Consider the following 21,307-nt stretch of genomic DNA (forward strand, 5'->3'; position numbering starts at 1 on the left):
AATGATGGAACATCTTTGACCACCTACTTGAGGGGGAGTGATCAAGACAAACCCTTTAGATTTGTTAACAATATTGTGTAATTCATGAACACTCTTCTACAAATATTTGTAATCTCAGCAGGTGTCCAGTGTGACGTAGATCATTCCAGACTCATGCAGTGACGTTCAGCGCTGGGAGTTCCCTTTGTTTGGCCTAGAAATCTTGGGATTGCTTCATGTGTTGGCACATGTATAAGAGTAGACAGTATTTAGTGTGCAGTGTGGTGTTTTTTTTGGCAGTTCTGGACTGTCATCTAACAGTGCTAGAGTTTAATTATGGAGTTGGTGAGTTGGAGTAGGGCAGAAATGAAGCCACAGACACAGTAGAGATACAGAACACGTTGCTGTTTTTATTTGAGCCTTGACTGGCAGTAATACTGAAAAACGTCAACTTAGAACAGATGGTGGTAACCCACAGCTTGCTTTTTTTTCTTTTTTCCATAAGAGTACAGTAACTCTTGCTTTTATTGTGGCATGAATAACATCAATAAAAGAGAGAAAGAAATATACAACTTATATTACACTGTGTTATGAACAAAATATAAATCTATAACTCTATGCTATATTTACATAATTATCTTTCTTGATTTTCAAGTTGAAATGGTAAGTTAAGTACTTTTTGTTTGTTGTCATTTAACATTGTTTTGAGCTCCACACGTGACTTTGATTGTCTTATCAATTATTGTTCGTAATACAGGCCATCATCAGAATATGTGTTTACAAAGACCATGCCGAAAAATAATTAGTGACCTTGTATGTTAAACCTCCAGCATACGTGTGGATCCCTATCGATTGATATGATTGTGGGAATTACTTGCGAGTGAAAGCTTGGTCACACCAGATGGCGGCTATTCTGTGATTGTGACTTTCGTTATCTGACAAGGTGTGATTGTGATGTCACTATAGTGAGCTTGATTGACAGATGGAGACAGTGTGGAGCTAAAACAATTCTGGAGATAAAAACATTAATATGGCCGTTCAGTGGAGCTTCACTGGAATCAGATCACCATTTTAGAAAGGTCATGTCTTCTGATTAAAAGCAATAGTCCCCTGCCACCATGTCTTTTAAAACCCGTTTCACTTTTCTTTTGTGAAACACTAAAGATGTTTAGCAGAATGTCCAAGCCGCTCTTTTGCATACAATGAACATAGTGGTGACCAATGGTGTTCAAGCTAGATTTTCAGTGAATAAGGACTTCAAGTCGGTTTCTTTTACAAAGATATTATATGGCTTCAGCAGACTTAGGAATATATATGGTGATTTTTCTTTTTCTTTTCAGAGCTCTTGGTCCCCATCCACTCTCATTGTTTGGAAGAGAGCAGCTCGGAGCATCTGCTAAACGTCTCCTATTGTGTTCTACAGAAGTAAGTCATACAGGTTTTTGGCAAAATTTCAGTTTTGGGCTGAACTATCCTTTCAAGGGTTAGTTGTTGTGTACTGTAACCCTGAACTGTAATTTGACACGATAGGTAAACAAATGTATTCATCTAAACCAATGATGTTCCAATGAAACATAAGGGAGAGGATGACAAATATCAGTAAACAAGATCCACGCGTTCTTTCTGTTCAATAACAATTGGGGTATAATATAGCTGTTTTCTTTATCTTCAGTAAAAGTAAAAGAGAATTAACAGATAGGAAACTTCACATTATACATAAACCATTACAAATAAAAATATCATGTTCTTCTTATTATGTTTGTCTCCGAGTGTCCAGAGTCCTAGTGCTTTAAGAAATGTGTTTGGAGTTCATGAATGATGCACGGAGGAGAAAAAGAAAATGAAAAAAGAGAAAATGTCTCTTTTCCTTCATATCAGCAGTTCGCCGTGACCACTTTCTCAGAGATATACCAGCGTCAGAACAGGATTAATTCAACAAAAAAAAACCAAAAACAAATAAAAAGGAAAACAAAAAACAGAATATTGAACATAATAATTAGATCTAAATACCTACCCAGCTAAATATAATGCTTTATCAAGCGCAGTTTCCATACGATCATAAAAAAAAAACCCAACTGGAGAAAAATAATAAATTATACTGTACATAACTTACTAAACTTAGGAAATGCTGCCTATTCTTATAATTAATGTTAATAATATTATTACACTAGAGGCAGTTTTAATGAAAATAAAATACAGTATTTGCAAATACGAACTAAAACATTGACATGCAGAGTCTGAAACGGCTCCTCCCAACCTCGACAGCAGAGTGACGTTGACATGGAGGCAGAACATAAATACAAACAACAGACAGGACTGGACCTCTTCGAACCGAATAAACTAGACAAAGACAAGCACGCAAAACGCGATTGGTCATCACTTGGCTAGCGCTGCAGGCGTCAGAGTACCTTTAACATTTTTAGTCAAAAAAAAAAAATCTCAAGTAGGCCAGAGAAGTCTTAATGTTTTTAGTTCTATGTGTGCAATCGGAATATATATTTTGATATGTGTTGCGAGTTGACAGCTTTTGGGTAGATGTTTAATGGTTGGAGTCTGGCTGCTGTTCACCTAACAGCTTGTGTCTCTCTCTCATCCAGCTGCCCGCTTATGCCCACACCAGGCCAGAGAGAGGCTGGCAGAGTAGTTACAGTTAGGGCAGCCGTCAATCAAACGTGGCCGCCGTGCCAAAAGCAGCCACACAGGTGCAGTAAGATGGAGTGGGTCAGTCAGAGCCGCACAGAGAGTGGATGACTGATGGCACGGCTCGGAGACTCCTCTGCACTGATAAACGGAGTGATAGATGGAAAAAAGTGTGGGAATTAAGCGAAGAGAGAGACAACACAAACCCCTGCGGAGGAGGAGGAGAGATGTGAGATATATTAAGGGCCGCTGATTGAAACGCACACTCGTGCTTGTCTTGTGCAGAGATCCCTGGTTTCTCTCAGTGCTGTCCTTTGAAAACAGAGTGCTGAGCACTGGGGCTTGTGGGAACTCTATTCTCCTCCTTCAATACGCCATTCAGGCACAGACTCTTTTCTAGAGAGCTTTTCTCTCCGCATCCCCTCTTTTCCTTTCGGAATGAGGTGCAATGTTCCCTGCGCCCAGATATGACAAAAACAGGTTGTTCGGGGAGACAAAGAGAATGACAGGAAAAAATGAAAGGGCAAAAAAGAAAGAAGGTAAGATAAGAGGGAAAAAGCAAGCAAACAAATGAACAATTGATCAAGGAATGATCGGATGGAAAGGAAAAATAAAGGAATGAGTAATTATTAAATGTTTGGTTTCCTTGCTTAAGGATCTGGCAGCTAGCATGAATCGTACGTATTGAATACTATAGTTTTTTGTTGTTGTTAATGTTCACATGACCAGCACATCAACTGTCTACATGTACTAAATATTAACTTAAAACCTAGCAAAAGGCGCATTCATACGCACACGCACACACACACACACAAACATAAAGAAATGTGCACGCGTACAATAATTCTGCTCGAGGCTTCACTCTCCATGTCAGCTGTTCACCAAACACAAAGTTTGTGCTATCTCATAAAGTTTGTCTCTACACATGAGAGACGTCAACATCCAAAGTTCCCACAGAAGAGGAGAAAGGAACAGTAAAAGCGTGTCAAGAGGAAAAGATGTGAGGAAGGAGGGATTGTCTGTCATCCAGCGGTGTCCAAACTCCTGAGTGAAGGGACGCGAATCCTCCCTTCCCATCCTTTCGTCCAAAAGAAAAGACATCTTTGAGTGAGAGCACATGGGCGTGAGGATGATAGAAAGATTCAGCTAACAGCACGCCGAAGAGAAAAAAAATAGGAAATGTTTGTCATTTTACTCCTGTCAGGTGCTTTACGGTGAAGAGGAAAATAAATGTCTTTTTTCTCTATTAAAACTGTAGCACAAAAACAACAAAATCACATTCACAAGCCACTTGTTGGCACTGTGTACCTGAGTGAGAATATTATAGAACCAAGAAAAAAAAAAGCGGTTTAAAAGTGTCTCTTTAAAAACAAACAGGTCCACCATTTTAAAGTGTCTATGACGGGTCGACTGACAGGTCCTTAGTAATAAATGTCTTGATAACAAACCGGTCAAGCGTCATTTTTCCTATGTAGTCATAGCTTACTCGTGATTCAATAAGAACTTGCCGCGGTACGTTCGCTCAGCGGGAGTCAGGGCAAGCGTTACACTTCATTCACAAGACCCTCCTTTTCATGTAACAGTCATTTTGATTGACAGGTCCTGTGCTTTGCTGTGGATATCAGGCTTGGCTCTGGAGGAGTCCTGATTGGACGGTGTATGGGGGTGGAATGAAGTTTGCTTGCGTGAGATGCCAAGTGACAGGTGAGATGGCTGTGATTGGCAGGTTTATTGAGTGATGTGATTCTCACTGTCACTGCCATAGTCATCGTCTTCGTAGTCAAAGTCATCGTAGGCGTCGCCGTTGCCGTCATCCATTCGGAGCTCCTCCTCCTTCACACGAGGCCCCTCCCCTTTGTGTGTGCGGTATGAGGGCTGGCTGATGGGCGGGACTGGTTCGGGGCTACTCGACATGCTCGAGTGCTCAGAGGGCAACTGTGGAGAGGGCATTCCCGCCATAGAGAGCGCACCCGGGTACACGACGCCCGCTGAGGACAAGGGTAACTGGGTCTGCTGCCTGTAGTACAACAAACACACAACCTGTTAGTTGGGCCTGGGTGAAAACCTTAGTCTGATTGTTGTATATGATGTCACCCAAAAAGAAATTCGTTTCATAGGTGGTGCATGTGCACTGTTCATGAATTCACTGATGAATCGTTAACAGTAAAATCAGGAATGTGTTGCACAAAATTGATCAGGGTCAATTTGATTCCATGTTGAGTTTAAAAGAATACATAAGTAAAAGTTATTTAATGAAACTCACCCTACGGTGAAGTACTGGCGCATCTCCTGTCTGCGGTTGCGCATGATGGCCTTATATTCACCAATGCGCAATTTCTTTCCATCCACCAGGCAGGTGCGTTTGGGCCGTGGTTTGTATTTGTAGTCTGGGTATTTCTCTAGGTGCTGCTTACTGAGACGGGCCTGTTCTTCATAGTATGGCTGCTTTTCCAGGTTGGTCATGGCCTTCCAACGAGAACCTGCAAGAACAACAAGGTGTTTAGAGAACCTTACATGCATACACAGTTATGATTCAGACAGAAAGTCAGAGATAGGTGCTACAAACAAACATTTAGATGTGTTTTTTTAATGGTTGCATCTTTGAGCTTCCCAATGCAAATGTCCCCTAAAGAAAACGTACTAGAGCAAAGTCAGGTAAACTCTACAGGGCTTTTTAAGACAGAGCAGTTGACTAATCATTCAGGCAACCCAGTAACTATTTGATTTTTAAAATATGTAATTTTGGACATCTCTAATACACTCACACATGTTTTTTAACTGCCTATCGTTGAGCCTTAAAACCTGGCACTTTTCACTAAGAGAGGGTTTTTGTTTGGTCTAATGAGTACCTTTGAGTGGAACTGATGTCAGACAGAGAAGAATAGAGTGTGCTCTTTGCCCTCCAAAGCACACACACACGACATGCGACAATTATTCCAGGTGACAGCGGGTTAAGTGGGCCACTAACACACTCCATCTAATTATCAGAGCTCAACAGGCGTACCTGTGGCCTGTGTCTCTCTTTCTCATTAACAGAGGCATGTGAACACATGCATATACATACACATTTACACACTGGTGCACACGTCACTGTCCCAAAAACTGCAGTAAATGTGTGTTCAGGGTGTTATGCGTGTGTGTATGCGAGTCTGTGTTGAATTTACACAGTCCTACTGTATGTTTAATGGGGAAAAGCTGTCACCACTGGCCCTGACATGCACCCAGTGCTGTAAAGGGGGAACTCCTTCTGTTAACAATTGAGAGAGCGGGGCCTTATTAAAACCAGATTTTCCGGCGTTATAAAACGCTTAGGAGCTCTTTAAAATGTCAAACACAATCCCAGAGGTCTGGAGAAAATGTCAGACAGACTGGAGAGCTGGTTTAATGCATAATGAATTATATCATCATTGTTGGAGTCGGCCCTCTAGAGCGATTCATTAGGCGGTGGTTACACAATGCAGTGCGGGAGAGAGCTGTGTGTGTGTGTGTGTTGAGGAGGAAGAACAGAGGGGATTCTCTGTCGCGGGCTGCATAGTTCTTCCCGAAGGAGCCAGCCTTTAAGCCCCACCTACATTTAATGTACCCACAAATCTCAGCCAATTAGGGAATAGTGTGTGGTGAATCAAAGTTGGATGGAAAATAAATCTTTATCAAAAGCCTTGAGTCAAAAACTGCGCAGCTGAAAACGAGACGGAGCTAGTAAACTTGAAGTGGTTGGAGAGATTTAGTGGCACTGTCTCTATCTCACCGAGAATCTTGCTGATGTTTGAGTTATGCATGTCAGGGAAGGCCTGAAGGATCTTCCTCCTCTCGTCTTTAGCCCAGACCATAAAGGCGTTCATGGGCCGCTTGATGTGCGGTTCGGCACTGCCGCCACGCCCTCGAGCCTCCCTGAAGATCCGGGAGTCCGACACACTCGGGCTGCCTGGAGAAGGAAAGCGGGTGGACAAACATGCTCATAAGTACAATACACATAAAATAAGACATAAATGTATGATTGGCTGTGATTAATTGAAAAAAAGTATAATAATAAAAACAGGTAGCATCAGCCACCAAGATTACAATTAAGATTATAGGGAAGTAAATAGGGTCCATTTTTATTCACTTTAACAAGTTAAAATGTTAAGTAGTGACACAACTGTTCTTCTGTATGATGTATGTTCAGGTGCATCCAAAAGAACAAAAATTGGGACAGGGTGGGGTTTATGCAGACAAAATAATTGCATAAGTCCTGCATATGTCACCAGAGAGGAAATGTTTCATCATAAGATCGAGCTACATTAATTGTATTACTAAAAAAGATGGTAAAAAAAATGCATGGATGAATTGATGAATCATAAAATCCATTTCATGCCAACTTTAAACTGAATTTTTTGATTATATAATAACATCAATTGAGAGAGGAATTTATGATGGGCGTAAAAAAAGAAAAAGATCTTACCATCTGAATCTCCACTGATGCCAAAGTCCATCATTGCGTGAGTGAACTTGCTCTCTTCAGACTGTTTTAAATGCTGGCTTAGGCTCTCAAGAGCAGCTTTATCCTGTACACACAATAAACAAACCAATCCATTTAAATTCATTATCGACAAATCAACAGATGAAATTTGCATAAACACAGATGAACTGATGAATCAGGTGCATGGAAAGAGAATCAGAAGAAGAATTTAAAAAAAAATGTGAGTTAATGTTTATCCATCAAATATGAGTAGCCTGGATGCCACCTGCAATCTATTTACACTTATTCTTTCCCTCTCTTTCTCACTCGATCTCGGTCTCTCTCGCTTAGCCCTGAGGTCAATGCATTAGAGAGCACGAGCGCTCTAGAGATGAGAGCGGGGCTGGACCGCACAGCCTCCTGGGTATTTATTACACCCAATAAAAAGAGATTTACTATGCATTTACATGGCTAATGTAGCTGGGCTGCATATTTCAACACAACACCCCCTGCTCTCTCTAAACATGCACACCCCCCCCGGAGCTGCATCTGGGGCTTAATTAGTCAATTAGACTCCATCCTGAATCCACGCTACGTTTAAAACACACTCGCAGACAGAGTCCTCACCATTAGAGAGTGATCTGGGCCTTCTGCGACTCTGTAATGAAATGCATTACACCATTTTGCAGCCATCGAGATTTAATTGTTCAGACTGAGTTAGTGAGTGGGGTTTAAATGAATGTGTAATGGAGAGAGAATCTCTCCCCAGAGAGACAAAGAGAGAGACTGAGAGAGATGATCAGGTTTGATAATGTGACAACACGAAAACTTCGGCTTTATACACAAGGAGGTTTGTAATATTGGGAAAAGCTATCCGTTAACACTCCTGTTCATCTCAACTGCAAGAATAATTACCATTTTAAGAGCCCTCAAAAAATGTATTGGTAAACAAATCTCCTACACTGTAATCAAATATTAGCCTTGTATACGTATGTTGCTTGCACAATTTATATTTAGACAGAAAACAGTTAATTTTGATCGGCTGTCAATGGAAAAAAATGCTTTTAAGCTTGAGTAGTTACAACATGTACAATAACATGTAGGCTAACTGAGCCTAAACCTTGCTTGGATCGACGCTAAAACTCTTTCATCTCATAGGCGATTGACCTTGCTCATCTCCCACAATCCATTTATCTTAGTGTGACACAAAAGGGTTTAGGAACAACGCAGGGTTTTAACCGCACCATGTGTTTCTGGGGAATAAGTTCAAAGAGCGCAGCGCACTCTCAGAGAGTTGAGGTTAATACATAGAGGGACAGTAATTGTCTAAAATCAGGAGATAATGGGCTGAAGAGGAAAACAAACATCAGATGGGCTGGCTGATGTGGACCTCAGTCACGTAACAGAAAAAAAGAGTGAGAGAACAACTGTGCCACTTTACCATGTGGCATTTCAGCACAAACCACCGCAAAGACAAAAATACACATTTAAAAATTACATTATTACTTATTTCTGTTCTATAAAATGGACAAAAAATATTGATGACCCATCCTGCACTACAAATTTTTGTCTAATCTGATATTCTCTAGAATGAGTATGCCCAGCACTGAACACCCCTGCAAAGAAAGGTAATTTAATAAATTGAAATTTCCTTTTTTAATCTGAAGTTTATCAGATACAGGACTTGCAACACTCAAAAATAACCCCTCTGTACTCAAAACGTGTGCAAAAGAGCAGCGTGGATGACAGTTATGTGTGTGTGTGTGTGTATGTAAAGCTGTGGTCAGGGTAAAGTGCAGCTGATCTGTGGTAAATCATAATAAGGATAGAGTGCTTGGGAGATGTGGATTATTCCTAATGCACCTTCATTAACCTAGTAACAATCAGCACGGCCACTAAGCCTGGCCAAGGGAAGAAAAAAAAAAAAAAAACGGCAGAGCAGTGTGAGCATGTGGGTGCTAAACTGAAGTCGAGATCAACGGACCCATAAACATGCTTTTGTTAAGCATTTACCTACTGTGTATTTGGAGATGTTGATGCGAGTTTACACACAAAGGTTTATGAAATAAACGAAATCTCTGTGTGGCGGAGAAAATCAGGAAGCAAGGACACCTGTGTATATACAAGCGTCTTCCTCTGCTGATGTGCACAATCACATCATTAGAGGTGGACGAGGCAAAAGTGTCCATAATTTAATGCTTGTTTACTGACATACTCTGCTTTTTGAAGCATTTGTATGCAAATTCCACAGAAAGCGAGTGTTTTTTATCATCTGCGGTCGAAGGCGTTTCCTGTGCTCTGGCTCGTGGACCAGCTGACTCCAGTGTGTTTAGCAAACAAGCCCAATTTAGCCGTGTAGCCGAGGAGTCACTCCAGTCACTTCACATTAGCATCAGCTACGCCATTAAAATTAGCGTCCTGTTCACTGCGCCCTGCCTGCCCTCAGCCTGCCTCCCAGACGTCGCCATCGTGTACAACAAAAGAGCTTTCAGATCTTAGTCACCTCTGCTCCCCCTCTTCACAAGAACAGCTTTGGGAAATCACTTTGTTCAGAGATAAACACTTCTGTTGTAATTAACGCATCTGTTTGTGTATTTCGTCTTTTTTAAACCTCATTTGCACTTTTCATTGGTGATGAGCAAGATAGGGGTCTGTAGACTTTTTCTCAGTCACAAGCTGGAAGATTGAGTGAGTGTGTAAATGCAAGAGTAGAGTAAAACAAACCTTTTCTGAGCGCCCATTGTTGAGGCTCAGGCTGTTGACTGCCGCTACTTTGGCGTCCAGCACCTGCTGCTCTCTCTTTAGCTGCTCCTTCATCTGTCTGGCCTCCTGGAAAGCTTTGGTCACCGCCTCATGGTCGTTCAGGTAGCCGCCGGAGGTGATAGACGACAGCAGGTCTGAAAGAATGACAGGTGTTAGAGGGAGACAGATCTAAAGCATATGACTGAGACAACAAACATGATAAAGCATACATGTGTCTTGATATAAAGCAGTCGTTTCCAAATGGTTCCTGTATTTACCAAATCGACAATTTTTACCCAATGCCATATATAATTTTGCATATTGTTGGGTAAAGTATTTCATTATATTATCAATTTCAATGTTTGATTTGGAAAAATGTTGGTACTTGCCTGACATAAAGCATTTTTGATTCAATATATGGACTTAAGGTGAAGTCACCCAACACTAAAACACTGCTGGCACTCTGGGCATCACACATTAGCACTCTGCTGTGAGGTCAGCTATCAGCATTTGTGTTAATATTACCATACACACACACTGACCATTTGACTGTCACCTCTGTGACTCAGCCTGCCTATGGCACAACTAGCTCTTAACATTCACTCAAAGCAAACAGAAAAAAAGAAGTGTGGAAGATAAATATTGACTTCTCAGGCATAAGCGTTTAGTTCAAGCAGCTAGCATTATGGTCTGTCAGCTACTTTAAACATGAAGTGCTAGAATAATGAGAACTGGTTGGAGATCAGTGTTTGCCTAATGCCTGTGTACATAACATGATCATGTGAAGCTGAAAATAAAATCTCTATTCTAATTTACAGCAGAAGCTGTCATCCGATACCTGTCGCTGACGCACACACTCAGACACAAGCTCTGTTCTGAAACCCAGTGAGCTGCCTCACTGTCTATTGCCTACATAGTCTTTTATTGATACTTTATAATCAATTTCTGCCACTTTGTTGGATAAATTTTTTCTCTGTGCCTGTTGCAATGCATTTCATGATTACTTTTCTCGAATTAAAGTGTCTATTTTGCCTTAAAAAAAGTTGCCTCTGTAGGCAGCTCACTAGCTTTTGGACAGAGCAACACTCTTTCGCACAGACGAAGGATAAGAAATCCAGTTGAAAGGCTGATGAAAATCTCACAAATCCGCATTTTTACATTCAGAGATTTGCTAAAAAGTGCCATTTGTCTCATATCTCTCTCTGTCTACCATTCTGTAGGCTTTTATTCAGACCAAAGCTCATGGAAGTCTTAAAAGTGGGGAAAACCCCCCCAGTAGAGATTACTTATATTAAAGCCATAAGCAGTCTAATTTGGCCCATTCCGCAACATCTGCCTCCGAGCATATCAAAGATGTTTCCAACCATCTTTTCATGGCTATTATTTGTATTATTCTCAGCAGCTTAACCGCCCAAGCCGTTAGCTGCATCTGTTGGCTAGTGCGTGTGTGTGTGTGGTGGAGCATTATCTCACCAGGATAGATCTAACAAAGACCTGTGCTAGATTATGAGTATTTATCTGGCCTAATCCGGTCGCTAATGCTGGATAGGATGGATTAAATGCTTTCATTTGAAATGATGGAGGAGAGAACTCTTTAAAAAAAAAAGTCATATCTCTGGAATCTGCTAAAATGGTCACAAGTCAAAGGATGAGTGGAAGCCAGCACACTTTCTGACAGTCAATTTAATTGGGGGTCAAACAAATGTCTGAGGTGTTAATTAAGAGCACCGACCCCACTACAGAGAGATGGTTGTGAGATGTACTTGCATTTAAAATGACTTAAAGTAGAGATGTATATCAGTTTAATAACCCAAAACATAAACGGTATATCACACGTCACATTACAGTGACCTGGAGAGTAGAACTTTCTTTTCGGCCTCTGAGAAAAAGCAAGGGAGAGTGATGGCCTTAGAGGACACAGCACTTGACAGCCCTTGTTGTGTTTCTGTGGTGACAGTGACACAAAAAGAAAGGGACACATGGGGTCGGGCATGCTGGAAAGTCTCAGGACAGATGTCACTTAACAAGGTCAAAAAGACGAGAGAGGTGGAGAACATGGATGATGGAAAGATTGCACAAAAAAAGGCGTTCAAAGATCTGGCCAGTTTAAATCTAAATACTCATCCAGGTAAACGCACATACACCTAGAAACAGCATGTTAAGTGAGGCTCTGAATAAGTCTTTGACATTACAATACTTCCTGACCCCTTAAAGATGTGCACCAGATGGAATAATCAAGGGACATACGGCACTCTCAATCTCTCGATCTAAAAGAACCTCTCACTGCGACATGTTCTAAAGGATTCCAGTGAAAACTTTACTTCCTAATCCATTTTTCAGAACAAAAAACATCTGGGCGGCAAATCCACTAATCTGCTATTAAATCCCAGGATTTGTTGAAAAACACAGCGATTACAGGGAAGTAGTCTGAAATGGCTAACTGTTGTGGGGAGGGGAGAATATTGCTTTATTGTGTTATTAATGTATGTTGTTTGTGCTGTGGGTGGTAACAGAGTTGTATAAGAGGCTTGTCTAATCTCAGCGCCTGTCAGGAAGGCTTGTGTTGCTCTATTCAGCACCTCTAAACAACAGAAATAAACGCCGCTAAACCTTCCCATTCGCTGTCTCCCTCTCTTTCGCTTCCAAACACAGCTGCTTAACAAGCTCTCCCCCTCCATTTAGACTAATAAATGTTTGACAATGTGCCCTTCAGGCAAAATTAAATTCTGCAAACCTAAAAATGTAACATCAATTACCGTCTCATACAAGAGTCTGTGCCAGCAAAAAAACATATCCTGGGAGTAGGAAATGCTCTTGAGAGATACATTCAGGGCAATATGTAATAATATTAAGCCGGTTATACTGCCATTTATGTGTTTATTGAATTGAAATGAACTGTGGAGGTGCGGGTACCTATGGAGCTGAGTCTGGACGGCGGTCCTCCGATGCTGGAGTGGGCGCTGTGCTTCAGGGACCCGGGGCCCAGCTTCAGGGTAGGGACCTGTGGGGAAGCGGGGGAGGTGGGTGACTTGCTCTCGGATGCCTTAGGCTTGGACGACAGATTCAAGGGCTGAGCGCCCTCGTCCTGCAAAAAAGCAACACGTTTGGCCCGGTGTGATTTTTCTCCTCAGAGACCTGGGACCCAATCAAAACTCCCAGCAGGGGGTCAAATCAGCTGACTGCATGCCGAAAAAGGACGTTTTCAGCAAATGCGGCCAGACCACAAGGAAAGGTAAAAGTAATTGTGGTTGCGCAGGCGAGTTGAAAAACTTGCCGATATTGGATTGACTTTGCGCACTGCCATGGCGTAATCAACATGCAGCACACCCATGCTCAATCAAACAAGAGAACAGGGACAAAGCGAGCATACCATGTAAAGAAACATGCTTAGGTGAGAAGATTCACACACATATACCAAACATGTTGCGCATTGAGAAGAAAACAAAGCACATACAAGCATACACACAAACACAGAATGGCCAAGTATTCTATAAATATAAGCATGATTATTTGACATATATTACGGCATCAAATATTTTCACAGATGTCAATTAGGCTCAATTAGATAATAATCAAATAACCCTGAATAACCCTTTTGTGATGGTGGACGTCTATCCATACGGTGCAAATGACTGCTACCAAGATATCAACCATGCTGACATCATAATCACATCAGAGAAGGCACCATAAGGGGTAATTAGATCTCAGAATGACAGATGCTGCCCCGTACACAGCATCAGAACATTGCAACGAAGGCCTAAACTTGCCATCAAGACCTTTCTTTTCTTAACAGCTTCATAGCTCAATACCAGAACTACATCAGAAGCTCACGCACTCAGGCAATTCTCCAGGATCAAATGACCTTGCCAGCCCTCGTCCAAGCCATAGCTGTCGATCATCCTTGCCTGGCAGAGGGAGTCTCAGGTCACTATTGTGCTCCCACTGCAGTGGGATCTCATATGTGCTAACATGGGGAGTGCAGCTTCTGTACCAACACCTGTTTCTAGAGCCTTCCCGTCTGTCATGAATGGCCAGAAACAAAAGCATTTTCAGCAGCCATAGAGGACCACCACATCTCACAGAGATACAGTGTCTCTCTCCTGGTCTTGCCTCCGCAGTAGTACAAGCAGAAATTCGCTGTTTCAAAGGCAGTAGGCAGCGAGTCAGCAAGCTAGGTTTTGGAACAGAGCTTCTAAGGTCTGGAGAGCTTGATTAAGACCTTTCCCTCACCGCCCGTGCTGTGATGGGCCGTAACAGGATTGTCCTCATTAGTGCTGTTCTCAATGGAAGGGGAACCAGTGGGATGTGGACTCCATCATAAGGGAGACACACAAAAGACCTTACTCAATGAGAACACTAAGACGTGATTGAGGAGAATACTGTATCATGACCCATATTGTGTCGGGTGTGTAGCGACGCTGCATTGAAGAGGAAAACTGAATATTTATGACAGATAATGCCTGCCTCCCGCCCCGATGGTGGATTGTTCATCGAGAAGCAAATCCTTGGGTGGGATGTTAGCCAAAGAGAAGGAAGCTGGTGAGAGGAGAACTAATGAAGACTGGCAAAGCTGTGTAAGAGAAGGAAGGCTAGCTTTAAGATCCGTCATACATGTTATAATAGGGAATAAGCTTAAATCTAATCTAAAATGACATATGAGTCACTTAGAATTAAACAAATATTTTAAAATTGAAATTATTTTAAGTTTTAATCATTATTTAATTAGTTATTTATAGCCAATTACTGTACACTTGCTGTATACAAACATACATGCATATATATATATAAAAAACATTCCTTGCACAATGTCTTACTGTCCACCAAGTAGTTTTGTGATCTCTTTTGAATTCAGCATGAACGTATACATCCTTCAAATATACTGCTGTCAGTACAGTCTACTTCAGAGACTGTAAAGAAACCAGAGACACTCCCACGAGATAAAAGTGTCCAAGCCCATTGTGACCAACACATGGGCAGCACCTTCAGGAGGAATCTCAAAGCCAACTGTGGGAGCACTGAGCTTGAGTGAAGGAATAGTGTGGATGTGTAAATCTGAGTAGGTCACAGAGTGAAAACCGTGATATAAGTCCGTGATGTACCTGAGTTGTGAGGCCTCCCCCAGGGTAAAGCACTTAAGCTCTGTACGCCTCAGTCCAACCAGCTGTCCGACACATGCCACACATCTCAAAATGAGAGGAAGAGTGGCAACTACCCCAGGGCAGCAAGCTTGAAATATACATGCCTTCCCCTTCATGATGGCAAAAAGCTTGCAGACATGGAGAGAACAAACGAGAGAGCCACGATTGAGGGAATATTTGAAGAGCGAAAAAGGAGGTAGAGAAGGAGAAAAGGAGGGCTCCGAATCAACTTTTAGATACTTGACAGGGAATATGAGAGAGAAAGATATATTTAAGAAAAAGGTCATTTTCTCATGGCTCAGTGGCTGCGGAGGCCTAGCAGGTGCAGGCGGCACTGCCAATTATCTGTATTATCCCTATCCCTCTTCTTTATCTCCATGTATTTGGTCATGTGACAACAAAGGACCAAATGTTTGAGGAAAGCGGCCTTCATTAGCCTTTGACACAATGAGCTGCAGGAGGCCAGACACAGTCGATGGCGACCGCCAAAGCTTCACTGAGATTGACAGAGGGAAACGTATCCTGAGCTCTTCCTCTTATGCAACAGGCATGTGGTTGAGCTCCAGGTCTGTTCTCTTCCCTCTCCAAACAGGCATCGGGCTCAGCCATGGCTCAAGGCCGGAGTGAGAGCGGGCACCAGGCCTTCACACATGTTTATCCAGCCCTGGCCGCCCCACGGTCCAGCTATTGTACTGCTGAGCGGGACAGAATGGGCTTGCAGGGGTGTCCGGGCGTCTAGAATGACCAGCCCAGCAGGAGGGATGAGAGGCCAGACAGGCTGCTTTTATTTCTGCCCTGCCTGATATTCATGGAGCTTTATTCCGCTCAGATAGCTCTGGTGGCTTCCTGCTGCCACACTGGCCAAAGGGAAAGATACCTGTTATGAGACTTATACGCTATCAGAAAAAGGCACAAAGCAGTGGTGGTAGCTAGACCTTTGGTTCAAGGACCAAGCGCCTTCAGAAGCTGGCATAAAAAAAGCACTTAAAATGCAACAATGTACTGAGGCATGGAGAATTGAGGGCATTGTGACAGCTTGCAAGAGTTATGGGTTTTCAACCTAAAGAACATCAAAACCAGTACATACAAAGACTATTAGCTCTGGATGGAAAATGTACACAGGTGTTCCAGCCTAATTCGCTTCCACAAACACATACCTTGGGCTTTGGTGGTGGGGTGCTTCTGTTTTTCTCGCTCTGGCCGCTGGTGGGCGAGTGTGTTCCGGTTGCCAGGTTGGCCTGAGGCACTGTGCTATGTTTGGCCCCCGGAGACACCTGCATGGCAGCTAACTGAGCTGCATACAACTGCTGCAAAGAGACAGAGAGAGATAGAAAGAGAGAGAGAGAGAAGGGACAGAAGAGTGGATGAAGAAGAGAGAAAGGTCCATGAATAAATGAATACACAGAACGCACAAAAAAACAAAACAGGCTAAAAAGCTGGTTTGGCCATTAGTGGAGAGGGCTGATGGTTGTTTATGTGTGATGGGACAGAGCTGTCACTTTATGTTCCACCATCCGTCCTCAAGGGGCTACGCTAACAGCTAGCAGACGCCTGAGTGAGACATGTCCCCGCCAAGGTGCATCCTGGGAAAAAACGCACTCACCATAAGGGTCATATTCACTAAGGAAAGAAAAGACTGAAAAATGGCCTCTCAAGGTGAAAAACTGGTGGATGTGTTTATGTAAAGAGAGAAGTTGTGAATTTCTCTGCCACTGAGAGTGGAAACAAATGCCGGACCCCCTATTGATTCTTTTACTCTTGCTTAAGAATGCACACCAGGACAGAAGGACCCATGAGAAAACACTCCTTAAAACTCAAAAACATATCTGCCAGCATGATTCAGTGAAATGCAGCATACTGCCATTTGACAGAATAATTTGCTCCTTTTTATTTCCATCATTTCAAATGTATCAAATGAAATCATAATCTTTTGTGATTAAAGTAACCATGAACACTTGGCCAATAGTTTCATCAGTAAAAAATATATCAGCTTCATTAACAGTAAATTAACATTTTTTTAAAATAAAATATAATGAAATAAATTAGCAGTATCTAAAAGCTTATACAAGCAGTACATGTAAGCATTTAAATATAAGTGTTTAAGTTTGTTTCCTAATTATATTGTATTTATTTCTAACACTTAAACACTTATTAAATACTGAACACTACAAATAATTGCATGTATTTTTGAACGAATTAACTTTAATTAAACAGAAGTGTTATGTATATCTACATGGATATATCAATATTATATTGGCTATATCAATTCTCTAGAGATATTGTCATCTGCATAACCAATGGAACAAACCTGTATCAGTCAACCACAAGCAATAACATCTCCCAACTGTTAAATGCGGAGCTCAGGGACGTGCTCTTCTACACAGTGTATTTGTGGACCAGAGCAAATGTTTCTACGGTAACAGGCAGACAGTACAGTGGCTGGACGTTGCATAAAACAGATTCCCGGAGCTGTTTGGGCAATTCCTGCAACAAGTACGTTTGTGCAGCTTTCATGTGCAATTTCGAGGACTTTGAGGAAAGCAAAGAATGTATTGAGAGAGGGAGCTTTTTATTGTATTTGTGGGAAAATATGAGGAACCAAATCTGTGTTTACAGTAGCTGAGACGGGCTGTTTTTTAAATTGTATTTTTCTCTTTAAGGTTTGGAAGCGAATGGCTGTGAGTAAAACTTCCGTCCTTCTGTTCGTCTCTGGCTGCCAGCCACCAGCAGGAAACAAAGACTGGTTTATGCAAATGTCCATGGCAGTTCTATCTCTCTCTCTCTCAACCTCGACAGCACATTCTCCACAATCTTCTGTCGGCTGTATCTGCTAGAATTAAATATTTCTATCAGATGAGAACACAGAGATTAACGCACCATCATGCTGAGAGACATATCTCCATACAGAACATCTCTATCCACTCACACTGGCTTTTATCTGCCTAAATTTGCACCGCAGAGAGCTAATAAAGTTAATAAGTACAGATTTTTTTTTTTGTTTAAAAAGGGACACTGCTACAGTATATTAACTATGCATAAAAGTAGAGGTGCACTGAATATAAAAAAAAATTAGCTGGTGTATATTTATTTATATGCTTTGGCCAACCGATATGATGGCCAATATTAAATCTACAGTATTTTGCCTGTTTAAAAAAACAAAAACAATTGTCTACAGTAAGTGAAAGTATACATTTTAGAAACCTTAGATAGAAACAGCCTAATTTGCCTAATTATTTCCTACAGTTATGGCACTACTTATGGCTGATAAAACCATGATCACTGATATATTGTGCATCCCTAATAAAATACACTGCTATTTGTAATATTTGATTCTGATCGGCTTTCCACAGCTAAACAGTATAATCGACTGTTGTCCTATGAAATTAATTTAATGTAGCTCTTGTATCACTCTTTTTTCAAACATAAAATAATTTCAGCTCAAATCTATACTTTATGTGGTTAGTAATGAGCGGTATAATGTACACTCAGTCAGTCATTATCTTTAAAATGAACACTGACAGGGCGATTCTTCTATTTTTATTCCTCACTTAGGTTGTGCACAGACATACAGCACCTCAACACACACACACATTTCTCTTGGATTTTTTGATCAGGAGGTGACCTCAGTGTGTGAGCTGTAGTCCACACAGGGGAGCAGGACATGAAATAAAGCTCTTGTTGGTCATTTCTGTTCAATTACTCCCACCATGGCCCCTGGTTGTGTGTGTGCCTGAGCGTGACATACGGCCCCTGTCGGAGCTCGCCCTGTCTGTGTGTGTGTGTGTGTGTGTGCGTGAGAGGGCGAGATGCTCTGTGTCCGGTCCACTGCATCAGACTGCTTTATTTTCTTTCTGAATTGAGTTCTATTACAGGGCCAGCTCTTGTCAGTCACAACCACTAGACCGACACACATACACTTCACTTCCAACAGGGGCTGCCACTGAACACGCTCAAAGCGCTGCCACCCCGCCGTCAACGTGAGCAAACAGGAAGTGACAGCACAATGCCCCTCGAGTGCCCACGGGCTCACGTATGCACACGCAGCGAGAATGGGGGATGAAGGGGTGGCTGATCTCAAAAGTGGGGATGTAACAGAGGAATTTAAATGTCAGCCTTACACACACACACACACAGAGGTGCTGAATGGGGGAGGGTGTATCTGTGAGGGATTTGATAGGACTCTTGACTCCTTCAGTCAAGCTGCGTCCTTTTGAACTGTTAAAGCTTCTCCCCTTGCTTCTCTCTCTTTGCTAATCCCCACAGAGGAGTCTCAGGGCCAGCTCTAATTCTCTAACCACAAGTCTGTGTGTGTGTGTGTGTGTGTGTTTAAGGCAACAAAGGTAAGAAAACGCATACTGCCAACACAGAAGGTGAACACACAAGAAAGATCCCAATGCCAGTCCGTAATGCGGCAGGCCTGTCTGATCTAGTGGGTCAAATGTGACTCCATTAAGTAGTGTGTGTGTGTTTTTACGTGTCTATATGCAGGATGACGAGAGGAGATAGATTGGCATTTGCGCTTTAACTCGTAAGGCTGATTGGAGAGTATTAGTGTTGGTGACACATGTTTTAACAAAGCCACCACCCCATCCTCGCTAAGTCCCCCCCCCTCCCTCCCCCTCCCTGAGCACAGGAAGACGGGCTGCTGTCAGCGCTATCCAGCGGAGTGGATCTGTGTGTCTTTATGTGGCTGAGCAGACATCTCTCGCTCTCCAGTAATCCCCTGCTTTACTCAGATTATGAGCTGCTTTTCCCATCTTGCTTTGTTGTCAAAATGGAAGCAGTTCGAAGTGATCCTCTAAGCTATTGTCATTTTGGTCACCGCTGGCTATTGTGCGTCTCATGCTTTTTCCATTGTTGTCAATTCTTCCTATTCTTGTTATTTTTTTGCGCTAAACTAAACACTGGCTGTCGAGTTCTGTGCTATTTTGATTAGTGCGCCAGGCAGGAAGAACTTTGACATGAGTTGCGTCTGACTGAAGCCGCTGCCAAGAAATCTCCTTCTTAAGTGTCAATTAGAGCTAAAGCTAGTGTTTACAAAAAATACAAAAGCTAAATTAAAATCTATTGTGAGGTGGGATCATTTTTTTCTTTTCTGCTTAATTTTTCTTCTTCTTCGGATTGTCAAGGAATAGACTCAGTACTCTGCCCAGGTTTTAGGTCCGCTAGTGGGAAGCTTTGAGGCAAAATAACATTCTCATTGTGTGATACACTGGGAATGTTATGTAAGCTTATTATGTTGTGGAGCAGATAGGGCAAGCTGGACAGGATCAATCCAGCCATGCTATCTATTAACAGTGTCACTGACCTCATCGTCCTCGGACAATGCCACCAGATCACTATCTGAAAGGAATTCACGGCGCTTATCATCGTGCGTACACATGCAAGTGCCGTCAAAAAAAAAATAAATCACTGGGGGTTTGAACTACAAATGGAAATACATGTACTTTTTTTTACGGCTGATATAAGGCATTAAATACAGTCTCCCTTCTCGCTTTCTCTCTCTCGTTCTCCTGTGTGCTGCAGTAATCCGGTGCAATATGGTCCAACATCTGCCTCTACATATGATGGCTGACCTCCTCCATTGACCCACTTTATACCTCTTCAGTATGCTGCTCGCAGCTCATACCTTTCTATTATTCCCCTCTTTTTCTTATTTTTCTCTTTATCTCTCTCTCTCCACATCCACTTTCCAACAAAGTCATAGTCACTGTCCCTCAGCTTCTGTGTGTGTGGTTTTGGTGGGTTACGCAGGTTAATTTAGCTGGTTATGGAATATTAGGCCAGTGTGAACTGTGGCCGCAGTTGTGAAAAGTGGTTTTGTGGCCAGGTTTAAAGACGGCTGCAGTGACTAATGGCAAACACCTTTAAGGTAGTGACCCCAAGTGCAATGACTCCCTCTCACTCACACATGCACACACACTTAGAGGACTTGTTTAATGGCCGGTGTGTAGGTGAGCAGTCTCATACAGCTGTGACTTCATCCGTCTAGCATCTACAACTGCGTTTGTGTGTTGAAATATAACTTGAAGAGAATTGTTATACAAAATTAATTACTCTGAAAACTTTGGACATGCACACTACACAGGACAAGCGCCTAATTACAATGTGTTAAAATTAAGTTACAATAATGCGCTACAAATTACAATCAACAAAGCTGTCTACACTGCAAGTAACCAAATGTAGCATGCCTTCAGTTGATGTGCTGCACTTTATTTTCTTATTGAATATGTATTGTACTTATATAGAAACATACTTAAATAAGCATTCCTCTAGTTCAGTAGAGCATAGTGCTAGCAATGCAAAGGTCTTGGGCGTGATTCCCAGGGAATGCATAAACTGATCAAATCTATACCATAAATGCAATGTA

General features: G+C 42.1%; 1 protein-coding gene across 10 annotated transcripts in view; it reads right to left on the reverse strand.

Moving 5' to 3' along the window:
• Positions 1-366: 366 nt before the first annotated feature.
• sox5 (SRY-box transcription factor 5) overlaps positions 367-21,307 on the reverse strand; it is a 183,423-nt gene continuing 162,482 nt past the window's right edge. For 8 of the 10 annotated variants that reach the window (XM_079624202.1, XM_079624200.1, XM_079624201.1 and 5 more), the window contains 7 exons: positions 16,095-16,244; positions 12,713-12,884; positions 9,782-9,954; positions 7,061-7,163; positions 6,368-6,544; positions 4,883-5,099; positions 371-4,636 (listed from right to left, as the gene is read on the reverse strand). In XM_079624202.1, coding sequence (XP_079480328.1) covers positions 4,348-4,636; positions 4,883-5,099; positions 6,368-6,544; positions 7,061-7,163; positions 9,782-9,954; positions 12,713-12,884; positions 16,095-16,244 — 1,281 coding nt within the window. In that variant the 3' untranslated portion in view covers positions 371-4,347. Of the gene's footprint in view, positions 4,637-4,882; positions 5,100-6,367; positions 6,545-7,060; positions 7,164-9,781; positions 9,955-12,712; positions 12,885-16,094; positions 16,245-21,307 lie in introns of all 10 variants that reach the window. The other 2 variants (XM_079624198.1, XM_079624205.1) reach the window with 2 other exon arrangements.

Source organism: Phoxinus phoxinus, assembly GCF_949152265.1.
Source record: "Phoxinus phoxinus genome assembly, chromosome: 9".
Classification (NCBI taxonomy): domain Eukaryota; kingdom Metazoa; phylum Chordata; class Actinopteri; order Cypriniformes; family Leuciscidae; genus Phoxinus; species Phoxinus phoxinus.